The 14632-nt window shown below is 33.5% G+C and overlaps 1 protein-coding gene across 1 annotated transcript in view; it reads right to left on the bottom strand.

Moving 5' to 3' along the window:
* LOC101670523 (eyes shut homolog) overlaps positions 1-14632 on the bottom strand; it is an 858786-nt gene that overhangs the window by 317539 nt on the left and 526615 nt on the right. The window contains 2 exon segments of the mRNA XM_045069380.1: positions 5262-5369; positions 5563-5659. Coding sequence (XP_044925315.1) covers positions 5262-5369; positions 5563-5659 — 205 coding nt within the window.

Raw genomic sequence — 14632 nt, 5'->3', positions numbered from 1 at the left:
CACAGGGAAATCACCTAGGGGTCCAAATATTTCCTGCTTATTATATAATCGTCTTCAAATGATGTCTTTGAATAGTCACCTCCATTTCCTTTCTTACATTTCAAATTTTTCAGGAAGGCCTCTGAAAAAAGATGATGGCACCAGGTGGATTCAACACTAATCTGGTAGTTAAAAGTCATATCCAGAAACCTCCATCATCTGTTTCTTTTCAGGAAGAGGCTGGTTCAGTTATGGTTCAGTAAGTATATAGTATTGTTTTCCTATACATGAGCCAAGCTTGAGGATTAATATTGACAAAAACTCTTCAGCAATCTGCATGTTGGTTGCCAGATTGTTCACCATTAGTATTTGGTTATTTTCCATCAAGCTTTTTTTTAGGATATTCTCAGTTTGAGAAAGAGTTTGATGTCATCAGCTAGATTGAAGAGTCAAAATCAACTTTATAAGCAATTCAGTTTTCTGTAAATAAACTCATAGTTCTTTGACCATAAGAGTTATCTTTTAAGCAGAGGGCATTTTTAGCTGACTTCCTCCTTTAACTCTTTGAGATCTCATACTGGAACTTAGAAAACTGGTCTTTAGAAGCCATATGATTAAGTGATGTGAAATACCTTCATTTATATTTGTAAAATCCTTTTGCTTCTACTATTCATTTTATTCTCGTCTCTGACTTAGCTAGCTCCTAAGTCTCATGCAGGGCAAATTAGTAATGCCAGGCAGTTAATGCCCCATGCTTCAGTCTACAAGTTCTTTGTGAGCTTATTTTCAAGTCACTAATCCTATCTTCTGTTAGTTGATAGCATTTTTTATCTTAATTCTTTACCACTCTTCTTCCTAGCCACAGCTTCATCATGGGAATAGTGTTTGCCCCACACTTTCAGGCATGGCTACAGTTATTTTTTTGCATGTGATCTATAGGTAAGGATGAGAGGCACTATCTCAGAGTCTAGGGCTTAACAGAGTTTGCCTGTTTTTTTGCTTGTCTTCTTGAACTTCTGCAACTCTGTGAAAACATGCTAATCCAATAAAATGAAAGACACTTGGAGCACAGCCATTTCAGCTGACTTCTTCTTCCTCAGCTATGTCCTTGAGAAACTTAGATGAACCCCATCTATATTAGAGCCAAATACAATAAACCACAGATGTGAAAATATTAATAAGTAATAATTATTTTTAAACACCAAGTTTTCAGTTTCTGCTGAGCAATAACAGCAAACCAGTATAGCCCATATAGTAACTCTGAAGGAGTTCATACCCCCTATAGACAAAGGATAGATATAGCAAAAGAATTTAAATCTCTGAATTCATTTTAATCTCCATTAGTGATAGAGGCTAAACGTCTCCTGTTTAATCTCCATTAGTGATAGAGGCTAAACGTCACACAAACCTTCCTCTAAATGCTGGTGAAGGAATTCATTTATAAAATATTGCATTTTCTCTAGCCCACTTCTCAGTATTTCTCTTTGGTTCCAGTGGACAAAAGGGGTTAGATTCCAATGTTGCTGACGAGAGATGGAAACACTTAACTGGGAACATCTAGCCTATAACCTAGAAGAGCTGCATAACTCCAAAAATCTGTATGTCACAAAGTTGGGGAGCATGTGTGGGACTGACCCTAAGGTAGTCAGACCAAAGGAGAATAAATATAAAACTTAAATGAGTTAAACTTATTGACATGGATGAGAGAGAAGTTTCAATGTGCTACTATTAGCATCTGGGTATAGTGTTAAATTGGCTAATCAAACACAGGACTTACTTCTAGCTTAGATTGGTGAGGCAGAAGTGCCAGAGTGTTCTTGGTATATATTATAAGGAGCTGCTCATAGGCTTATTGTTATGGAAATGTTTGAATGGATCTATCATGAGTAAGCTGTTCAGTTAGCCTTCCAATTTTTATCTCAAGAGAGTACAGGAGGGTATTTCTATCTCCTAGGAAGAAATTCCATTCACCCCGGAGGAATTCCATTCACCAAAATCAAGAACAGGTTCATGAGGGGGGCATTAGTGTCTTGATGAACTCTAGGGTGATTATCCTTTATAGGCTGGGGATAATGTGAGATGGTACAGTAAAATTGGGTTCCCTGATATAAATTAGAATAATGGGATCCAAGAATGGATAAAAACTGTTGATTATGTATGACTGTCAGATTAAAAGATAAGCAAATATCCCCATAAGTCAGAGAAACAGATGATCATTGGTGGATTGATTCAGACATCCTTGACAATGGCAATGGCAATGACAGTGACAAGTTTCTACAAAATAAAATCTATGTGCAATCTGCTATGGTACTATTCACATGTACAGAATTAAGTATGCAGGTCTGAAGGATAGTATAATTCTATATATGTGAATATATAGAATTAAGTACACTATTTAATTTGCTTTGTAGGGATTCCTAGCCTCTTACAAAATTTCAGACCTATGCTTTGTCATGGACTCAGTTCTTCAACTGAAGAATAGTAGGTCCTTTTGAAGAAGGATCTTGACATATAGTCACAGGCTTTCCATGTATTTTCCTGAAGCTTTTGCAGAGGGTTCTGAGACCATTTACCACTATGATTGTTCACTGATTAAAGAATGATATTCAGGCCTTTTAGGAGTTTTTAGATAATGGCCCTGAACTTATGCTTATCTTTGAAATACCACTTTCCATCAGTAGGAGTGCACAATTATTTAGGTCTGGTAGATGGATCATAAATCTATCTTTTATTGTTTTTTGTTTTGTTTTCCTTCACAGTCCTTGAATATATAGTGTAGTCAATATACTTAGTAACAGAATCTCCACATGGGAATAAGAGCTATTATGCAGAATACCAACTAGGAGATCTTGAAATGTCCCTTTAGACTTATCAAGATTTTAAATTGAAAGCAATTCTGTATCCGTATGGGACTTCTAGTGATTAGTGTCCCCTTCAAAGGCTTTGGAGTTCCAGGGGTGGTTATTCAAAGCATGTCTCCATTTACTTCACTAGATTGGACAGTACAAAAGCCAGGTGGCCACAGAAAATAATAGAAATAATAGAAGATTATGGGAAACCTAAGCAGGTTGTGATATAAATTGTGAGAGGAATTCTAGATGTTAGATCTCTATTAAGATAATCAAATATATCCCTTGGTGTCTGGAGAGAAATGGTGACCTGGCAAATGAGTCTTATTCATCCTAATCAATGTGTATCCAGTTGAATTTGTCCAACTGTTATTTTTTGAAAGATATTTTAAAAGATCTGATGAAGATATATCAATTATCTTCAAATTGATCTACAAATTCAATAAAATTCCAATAAAAATTCTACCAATCTTTCTTTCTTTGTTTAGATGTAAGGATTTATACAATACATGTTGATTGTAACAGAACAAAACTGTCAAAAATAACTAAAGCTTTCTAAAGGAGATAAAAATATGAGATTTCTTGCCTTACCAGTATTGAGATATTTCAAAGGTAAGTAATTAAGATTTATGGTAATGACACACGAACAGCTAATTGAACTAAGGAAACAGAATAGAGGCAAAGAAATAGACATATTTGTATATGGGGACTTGTTCTGCAATCAAGAAAGCAATGCAGATCAGGCCAAGCAGTAAGTAACAGATGAAGTTATTCAATACATATACCAGGCACAATTAGTTAATCATATGCAAAAATGAACTTAAAATTCCTACATAGACACACACACACACGCACACATGCATGCAAAATTTCCAGATAAATTAATTTAAATAGAAAGGGTGAAACTTTAAATATTTCAAAAGGAAATATAATCAAGATTCTTTTGTCCTAGAATAAACTTTTTAAAAAATATTGAACCACTCCTGAATCCCTGGAATAAATCCTACTTGATTATGGTGAATGATTCTTTTTAAAGTATTACTGGATTGAGTTGCTAATTTTAATGTATTATTGAACTGAGTTGCTGTTGAGGATTTTTGTAACTCTGTTCATTGGAGACATTGACCTGTAGTTTTCTTTTTTGTGTGTTGTCTTTATCTGTTTTTGTTATCAGGGTAATGCTGGCTTCATAGAATGCATTTGGAAGTTTTCTTTCCTCTTCTATTTTTTGGAAAATTTTGACAAGAATAGCTATTGGTTCTTCTTTAAGTAGAGTAAACATTTTTAAATGAGATAAAAAGGCAAACCATAAGCAAACTGATTAATTTGATTACATTAAAATTAAAGCTTAGCACTCAAAACATCATAGAGAAGGTAAAATGTCAATCTACAATCAACAGAAATATTTTCAGTAATTACAACTAATAAAAGTAGTAATAACCAAAATATATAAAGATTCTTACAAATCAATAAGAAGAAAACATAAATGGGAAGATGCCATAAATAGGCATTTCTGGAAAGGAAAAATTAAACTTCTTAAAATGGATGAAGGAATGCTTAAACTCATAAATTATGATGGAAACTCAGGAAAAAAAAACAAAGATATATAATTTTACACACAGCAGATAAGCCCAAATGGAATATCTAAGAATATAAATAGGGACACTTACTCAATTTCATTAAGAGTGTGAATATTCCATTTTCAAAGTAAAATGGATAAAAATGATATAATACATGTGAAAACATCTACCCAATGATCCAACTATTCCATTTCTAGGTATGAAATCTAAAGTAACACTAGCACTTGTGTACTTGGGGAAATATTTGGAAAACCTTAAGAGTATTATTATCACTAAGAAAGAAGAGTCAACCCAGATATCTATGGCCAGAAGACTGATAAAGAAATGTTGACACATATTTAAATGGAATATTGTACAACATTTAAAAATGAGCAACAGATGCAGAAATGTCATATTCAACATAATGGATTATTTCTGAAGACTATACACAATATTATTTCAGGTATATTAAATGCTAACTAAGTGTTTTGTTGAGGTGAGCATACAAATCGTTAATACTATATATTAAAGGCAACAGATGGGTCAAATAGGTGATGGGGATGAAGGAGGGCACTTGTGAGGAATACCAGGTGTTGTATGGAAGGGTTGTATCAGTATATTATATGCCTGAAACTAATATTACACTGCACTAACTGAAATTTAAATTAAAACTTAAACATAAAATCTTTGTTCAACAACAAAAAAATTCAGGATATTCAATATGGTTGGGGGAAAAAGTAGAGGAGTACTTGGGGATAAGCACAAGGATATTGGGAAGGTTCTGCTCCAGTTGAATGACAGGCAAATATATGTTCATTTTATTTTTTAAATATCATATACAAAATAATTGATTAAGTAAAATATAGCTTCTCACCTGTTTGCCAGATCCACACAGGTCCCATTATTTTTGCAAGGTCTAGAAAAACACTCATTTGTTTCAAGTTCACATAGAGGTCCAGAAAACCCAGGTCTGCAAACACATCTTTTAAACAAGAAATTTAATACCTCCATTAGTATAAACACATAAAGTCAAAGCTTCAAATAATTGTAGCATGGCAAATTTTTAATAACCAGAAATGTTGCTCAATTTGTCAACTGAAATTATAAACATGGATGTGTTTAGATACATCTAGATGCATAAACTTGTATCTCATTATTTTTTTGGTTTTCTCTACCTGAAATTGTTGACCCCATCTTCACAGTCACCATAATTCTGACAGGGAAGGGAGAAGCACTCATCCACATTAATTTCACAATGTTCACCCTCAAATCCTGCAAGGAGAGATGAAATGGATATAGATGAGCAATCTGTACTTTAGAGTGTGAAAATCAGTCAGTGCTAAAGAGTCTGCAGAAAATGCTCTTAGTGGAAGCTTAGAAAAAAATAGATATTACATAAAGAAAGAAAATACCTCATCTCTGGCTTCTCATCTTTAATTCACATAACATAAACAAAGTTATGCTAGTTTCTAATAAACAAGTTCAAAGGAAAGAATTAAGGGAGGAATACTTTACTGAATCCTTTAGGAAAATAGGGTGTTGCAAATGTTGCTATTATTTTAAGGTACTTAAATGTTTGAACAAGAAGATATGAAACAATCTGGAAAGCAAATGAATTAATGTGATGGCCAATCTTAAAGTAAAATTGAGCTTCAGCAATCAAATTTATTCAAGACAGTTAGCAGATGAGGCAAATTATTTAATTACTTTCCATATCCAAGTGATTCAAAGAAAACAAATTATTTTGATTCAGAGCTACATAATCACTCGTCCATTTAAACACATGCCAGTTATATTTTTTTAAAAAAATAACAAAGAATATGAAAAAAAAATTATACAGACTTGTAAGAGGCAGTTGTAATTATTTAAACACATTTGTGTCAGAAAAAATCAGCATATCACTTTTTAAATACATTAAAGTGATGCCTGCATGGCTTGGTCAGTTAAGCATCTGCCTTTGTCTCAGGTCATTATCCTAGGGTCCTGGGATTGAGTCCCACAGGCTCTTTGCTCAGCAGAGAGCCTGCTTCTCCCTCTGCCTGCCTCTATCTCTCTCTGACAAATAAATAGATAAAATACAGTAAAATTAATAAAATACAGTAAATATTTTATTTATAATTTAAACAATTACTTCCCTGATTATATATAACTATATAAAACAAAATATATTCTGTTATACTAATGTTTTCTTGCTAATATTTTTTTCAATACTAGTTAGAAAATATGTGAAAAAAGAGGATTTTCCTTTCTCTTACTTTTTCAGTGCTATAACTAAGTACCAAATAATTGCAGTGATATTATAAATGACAATATCTACTCAGATTTTTTAGTCAGAAGAACAGAAGGTCATTCAAATTGTTCTACAAAACCTGCATTTATTATTGCATACACATAGGCTAGGTTCTGAAAGAGCAGGTTACACAGAAATGGCCATCTTCCTTCCCTAACACCACCTCATGATGTCTCTCCTTTCAATCTTCAAATATCTCTTCATGTTGAAAGCTTCAAGTCACTTGGAATATTGGCATGCAGATGATATAGCATAGCTTCCTTGATCTCTATTTCTATATCATGATCTTTTAGCTTGGCATCTACTGCAGGGTGGAAAATCCTCTGTACTTCCTCAAGAGTTCCGCGGGAGAACATGGGATAGTCTTACTTTATCCATTCACACCATGCTGTAAGCCATTGCCTTTCTCTGTGGTGCCTACCACCAAGTCAAGGGGCAAACCTGCCTCTCTATCTGGAGTTTGGGAAGGGGGCATTACCTCTTATAAAATCTGGCTGCCTCCTTCGTAGGAGATAATATGGAAACCTAAAAACTACTTACAACAAAAGAAGGCAAGAGTTAAAAGAAACAAAGTAGAGATACAAGTACTACAGAAAGTAGAAATCAAATAGCAAGATGATCCATTTAAAGCCATATACATCAATAATTACATCAATTGTGGTTTAAAATTTTTTTTTCAATAAAAGGCAGAGTCAGCCAGGCTAAATAAAATAGCAGAACCAACTACATGGATTCTAAAGGGAATTTGCTTTAAATATAGAGATGATGATGAGTTAAAAGTAGGATGATGCACCAAGAAACACTTAAAAGAAATCTATAGTGCCTATGTGTCTAGCAGATCAGGCAGTCTTTAGGTCAAGTCTCATTATTAATTTGTCGTATTTTTTTTTCTTAGTTATCAAAGCTTTCAAGTTTAACTCTGAAGTTGCATGCTTGTAATTTCACCCATGCAGTCAATATTGTATCCTCACCATTAAAAACAAAATTAAAGAGTTATTTCCAAGTTAATATGGTTCTCTTAATTTTAGGTAAGCGAGTTATAATTCCAACACATTTCACCATTCATCAATCACCACTGCTATCATATTTAAATTATAAATGTTACAGTACAATTATAAATAACATAATTTGTTTATATGTTTGTGGGTTTTTTGTTTTTGTTTCTGTTTTTTTTTTTACAAGTTAAAGATTCAGAAAGTTGGATGCATTACACCATTCCTATTTTTAGCTTTCTCTGGGAGGCAGGGTGTTTTGACACTGATACGTTTCTTAGAAATGTTCTTTGAGGCACTGGGACTCAGGGACCTTGACTAGCCAGAGAAGTAGTACCAGTGTGCCCTCCTGAGTTCAGCTGGGCTGATAAATCGGAAGAACGCTCAGAACCTACAAACTCGGGAAACTCACAGAATAACCTTGTTTTCTGTGATTTTGCCTTATTCATTTAGTTTGACATTTCTGGCATGGAGCTTTGTTACCAGCCAGCAACATATGTCAATGGGCTGAGGAAATTAGATTGCTAAAATGCAGTAGACATCGGGAGAAAAAAAATAAAGTAGACATGGACTGCATTTAAAATAAACCAAAGTTTTGCTGAGAAAGCTTGATGGTGTTTGGGGGATTTAAAGGAGAAAGAAAAGTATATATATATATATATATATATTACACTTTCTATAGTCCTTGGTGTTAGAAGTATTTGTTTGTGTGAAGGGTATTTGTTTTGAATACATGCAGTGACAGCTAAAAGTCTGTCAAAGCTTTAAGTATATTGAATTGGTTCTATGCTACTCTCCTGTTTTTTATCCCTATCCAGAATTCAGCTGACTCTATTAACTGCAATAGAGTTCTTTACACAAAAATAATGGGACATTCTCAAATGTCTTGGATTCTCTTATCTTTTCTTATAATGGCTTAGCTATACATGGTCATAGAGAATGCCTGTGACTGATCAATATTTTTACATCTTCCCATCCATCAAAATATTTCATAAGTTACTAAACTCATGTTTAGGAGCCAAATCAATGTAGATTATATGTATAATTTTTAAAATCACTTAATATTTTCTATTTCTAAAAAATTTCATTTTTTATTTCATTCTCTAGAGGGGATGGCGTAGAACAAAGTACATTAACAATAGTTAGATTTTCATGAAACTTTATGAGGAAACATTTTGTCATTCGGTCTAGACCTTGACAACATTGGAAGTAATACCATTTGGAATAATTAGGAATGAAAGTAAGTAGGGAAAAACTAGATATATCTTTCATGTATTCAATAAGTTAGTGTTAAAATCATACATTTTAAAATAAAAACTAAAAATACTAAAAAATGACCTTTTTCAAAAGCATTAGAAGGCCATTATTTTTGTTTTTTTCTTAATTAAAAAATTAATTTACCTGGCAAGTCAGAATTTTTTAAAATACTGTTTTATTTAAAAAGATAAATATTGTTTTATTTTTATTTGAAAACACGAGATACAAATGTTAGCATTCTTGAAAAATTAACCAACTTTTACAAAACAGTTGCAGATTAAATCCAAACATTATGAAATATGACAGACTAGAACTAATATTTCTAATAGGACTAATAAGGTTTTTTAAACACTAATTTCAAGAAAAAATTTTAAAAATGAGTATAAAAGCTCATATTTTATTTTAAAGATTATTTGTTTATTTATTTGACAGAGAGAAACAGAAAGAGAGGGAACATAAGCAGGGGCAGTGAGAGAGGGAGAAGCAGCCTTCCCCCAGATCAGGAAGTCCGATGTGGGCCTAAGTCCCGGGACTCTGGGATCATGACCTAAGCCGAAGGCAGACGCTTACCAACTGAGCCACCAGGTGTCCTAAAAGCTCATATTTTAAAATATAACTAATAATTAACATGATTTAAAGTTATTTTACGGCAATATATGTTTTCTTTGAAGAATTTTCCTAGTATAAATATCTACAGCCATTTAAACCTAAGACACATGCTACCACACAAGCACATATTTTTAACCCACTGAGCCACCCAGGTGCCCCTAGAAGCACATATTTTTAATTGTCAAAAAGTGTAATTTTTAATTTAGATAAACTATATTGTCAAGTGACACATTTATTTGGTATTTAGAATTATACGCCTTAAGTAATGTGGCATTACCATAATAATAGTATATGTACTAGAGTAATAAACGTGTTTAAGTGCAACTGCTTGCCTCCTCTGGTACTACAAATCCATTGAGCTTAGAATCCTGATTATAAATCAATAGCACATGTAAATGATCTGATTTTTCCTTCTACTAAGACATTTTACAAGCACTCTATGCCACATTTTAATCCTTTGTGAAGTGTCATTTAAAAAAAAAATAAACAGAAAACTTTTGCTTCTTTCACATTGGAGACATATGGATGAAATGACTACATTTGGAAACTAAGCCCTTTAAATTAAATCGAAAGTATTGGATAGTGTGATGTTCTTGCCTATAAACTGAGACATAATTCAGAGTAGAAAGACAAAGCAGCTTTCCTAAAGAAAATAGTAGAAAATAAATATTTTTTAAGCATAAGACGATTTTAGATCTCTCACTATATACACACACATGCTAATAATGGAGACTGATGGCATGCTATATACGCATCGACATGCATGTTATCTAAAGTCCTCTCTATCTCTGTAAACCTCATATCATTCTTTTTTTAAAGATCTTATTTATTTATTCAATAGAGAGAAAGAGAAACAGCGAGAGAGGGAACACATACAGGGGGAGTGGGGAAGGAGGAAACAGGCTCCCTACCAAGCAGGGAGCCCAGTGCAGGGCTTGACCCCAGGACTTTGGGATCATGACCTGAGCCAAAGCGAGACTCTTGACCAACTGAGCCACCCAGGTCCGTCATATCATTCTTATAATCCATTTATACCAGCCTGCAAGTTGAACTCAGTTCATTCAACTCTTGTTCTTAATTCTCTTTCCCTTTACTATACACATTAGATAGTCCTCTTTTGATCACATACACTATAAACAAAAATACTAACTTATAAAAGGAATGTCATTTACTGGTAGCCTAGCTGGGAAGGATACCTAGAAGTTTTCAGAGTTTAAGAAGGAACCATAGTAACTGCCAGGACCAGTTCTTTCACAAACATTTCTCTCTTACTGCATTCAGATCTCCATGTGAAGGGAACATGGTGTTGGCTGCACCAATTGTAAAACTAGCAAAAAGTGAAAGCTTTTTTCTCTTATCATCAATTCCAAGGAAAGGCTCTGAATGCCAACATTCCAGTCCTATGCTGACATGGATCAATCATAATTGCCAGAGAGATGGGATTTTCTCTCTTAGTTTGAGTTTCCCAAAACAAGAATATGAGGTAATAATATGCATACAAGTAGCTTATTTAAAAGGTGATCCTGGAGATTATTGCAAGGAATGGAGAAATAAAATAGGAGAGAGAGGGGCTTAATGAGCTGGTTAGTTTATTGTGGGCAATGAAGTCTCCAAGGCTGCTGGGGATCCTCTTAGAAATCATGTGGAACATAACTCAAGAGTTGTAACACTACATAAAAAGGGTGGGGTATGCATCTGCAAAGTAAGAAAGAGCTCTTACTATGTTGTACTTGAATAGTTAGTTAATTTATGTGTCTCTCCTTGAACTTTAAATTCAATGAGGGTTTGTCTCTGCCATGTTTAATTTCCCCCGAACCTACCTCAAGACTTGACACATAGTAAGAAATCAATAATGGTTGCTGAATCAGTTAATAAAGAATACATTTTTTAAATCTCTAGAACACTACCAACATGCAGTTACAAGACTGGCATGTGTTATATATAGAGCATAATGCAGAGAGGCAAAAAAAAAAAAAAAAGTGTAGTATAAAACAAATGCTGAGGTGTGTAAATTGATTGCATATTAAATTGCCAAAAACTAACACTATAAGGTACTATTGTAAATCCCATTTACTTCTAGGAATCTTGTGAAATTATATTTGTCTTTCTATGTGCTATTTTTATACTTAGTAAAGCAGAGATTTTTTAACCACAGAAATTGTTTAAACAAATAGGATTTTATATAAAACAAACTTGTATTAAATTATTACTGCTAAATGCTTTTCTGTCTACCTATTTCCCACTAGAAAATGTTCAATGTTCATAGGGACAAATTAACTCACCTCCATTCTAAACAGAAGACAGAAGCACAGCCCTTACTTTCTCCTGCAAAACATGTTCACCTTCACCATAGTTCTAGTGTTTTACTACAGCTATAATTTTTAAGTAGCTCACATTGTACCCAAACAGATTAGATTGTTTTGACTATAAGTTTCAATCACACTAAGCAAAATAGTTTACTTGGTGAGCATTCAGTTTGGCATAAATCAAAGTATCAGTTATTCTAGTTGCTGGTTCTTCAGAGTGCATTTTAATGCCATTTATAATTTAGTTGATTAGTATATAGTCACATTACTACTCTGGCTTTGGGATTTTATTTATATTCATATTTAAATTGTGACAGACCCTGCAGGCTGACTAATAACCATGAACAGAATTTCAAAAATGCATATGCTGAACTCCAAGGCCTTAAGCCTTAAGTCTTTTTTCTTGTGATGCCCTATATTCTAGTCACTTGGCAAACACAAACAGCTTGCAAAGAATTCCAGTGGAGTTTCCAAATCCTGTATCTATATAAGAGGTTAAGTCTTGGAATTCTTTGTCGTTTAAAATTTCACTACTTTTAAAATGAAATTTGATTAGAATATTTTCCTTAAAAAATAATATAATGGCTTTGGTGTAGATCCTATTTCAAACAAAAGGTATTAAAATAACTCAGGGCATAGTGTCTAAAATATTCCACAGTCAACCTCTTTATAATATTCTGAGGTAGCTTTTTAAAGTAATGTCACAGGCTTTAGTTATTGACCTGCTACAGAGGTGGAACAACCAAAAGCAACAGTAAGTAAAAATTTTGGGGACGCCTGGGTGGCTCAGTTGGTTGATCAGCTGCCTTTGGCTCAGGTCATGATCCTAGTGCCCTGGGATCGAGTCCCACATCGGGCTCCTTGCTCCGCAGGGAGCCTGCTTCTCCCTCTGACTCTGCCTGCCACTCTGTCTGCCTGTGCTCACTCTTGCTCTCTCTCTCTCTAACAAATAAAATCTTATTAAAAATTTTGTATAGTAGTTAGATCTGATTTACAGAAACTTAGTCCATAATTTCTTAGGTTTAGGAATATTTTTCAATTTCAAATATATATATGTGTGTGTGTATGTACATACATATATGTATGTACATATACACATGTGTACATACATATATGTATGTACATATACACACATGTATATATAGACGCGCATATATATTTGAAATTGTGTATATTTTTATATCATTATTAATTATTAATTATTATTGCATATTATTATATATTTGAATTGTGTGTATGTGTATATATATATATACACACACACTTGCAAAACAATTTAGAAACAATGTACTCTTCACATATCTCTTTGTGCTGAATCATAATTAGAAAGTGACGAACACATGATTCATTGTGCCCACCTGCTACTGTATCCAAAGCATTAATTTGAAATGGTCATATTTCTCTGAAAGACTTAAGTATAATGATGAAGTTCCAAGAAGACAAGATTTTACTAATATACAATGGTGAAATCTAAATTGTCCTCAGGATATTTTGTGATGCTCGTGAAGCTGGAAAATCTTATTACTAATTTGATAGTCGTTGATAAGGTTTTATGATATCTCTGAACTTCTTTTCCCTCACCCCACAACAGGAAAGGAATCTTACTAGATTATATAAATTCATTAAATGCATTTATTAATTGCACATAAATTATCAAAATTTTTACATAAAAAAACATGCTCACCTTGTAGAAAACTCTCTTTGGTGAAAACAGAAGAAGTTTTATTTTAATTGAAAATATGCTGCTACCTCTCATTAAATATTATATTCTGAGACTATTAGTTTGCTAAGATAAGCATTATGGATAATTCTGCTGAATAAATGAGCTCCTCCCCTGCTACTGAATACTATTTCAAAAAGTTTCACTCTAAATGTTTGTTAAAAGGTAATTATCCACTTAATTTATATACTTTATAATTACCGAGGTTTGCAGGATATCAAATGTCCCTTTAACATTTTTCCTATCTTGCTTTTCCTGACACATTCCTGCAAACATGTGTCTGTCCATATGCCTTGTATGCCCACATTATTTGCTTTATAAAGCCCATGTCACTTTTGTAAAAACAATTACTAATGGCTCTCCAGTTTATAGTTCCAATCCCTCAGAAGGCCCAGAAGTTTTTGTCATGTACATACATTCAAGGACTTGACTGCAGAGGCTTGTAATTATCCTATACCTCAGGAAGTTCTAGAGGCTCATAAAAACAAACAGGAACAGATTTGACTAAGATACCAATTAACTGATATAGTCTAAGCTGACCTTTTAGGACAGAAGAGTAAACAAGTATTGTCCTTATCTTTAATAAGCCTCTTTTCTAGTAGGATAAGTAACAAGGAAAGAGACATGAAGCCATGAGTTGGTATTAGGAAATAAATATTAGTTGTAGACTCTTACACATAGTGTGATTTTTCTATTGTGCTTATGACACACTCCTGTTACACTGAAAACCTACAATGTGCTAGTTTTATGGCAGAGGCATTCCTGTTGAAGATGGTAATAGTTCTTCAGAAGCAAGCAGTACATGAGCAGTAAACATTTATATAGGTCACCTGTGCACTAATCAGACCTCTTTCAGTTACATCTGAAGAGATCCCAATCAAGCATCTTTCAAACTGTGTAAGTTATTATTGGCTGATATGACCCAGAAAACCAGAAGTAATTTGCTTCAGGAACAGCTGGATTCAGCAGTGCCAATAATGCTCTTTAATCTGCCTATTCTCTATCCCCTTCACAGACTCTATTTTATGGTACAAAGTAGCCACCAGAGGCACGTGACACTGGCTTAGCCAC

This window comes from Mustela putorius, unplaced genomic scaffold (assembly GCF_011764305.1).
Source record: "Mustela putorius furo isolate JIRA1106 unplaced genomic scaffold, ASM1176430v1.1 tig00003927_pilon_pilon_pilon, whole genome shotgun sequence".
NCBI classification, from domain to species: Eukaryota; Metazoa; Chordata; class Mammalia; order Carnivora; family Mustelidae; genus Mustela; species Mustela putorius.
This window is presented reverse-complemented; position numbering and strand designations above follow the sequence as displayed.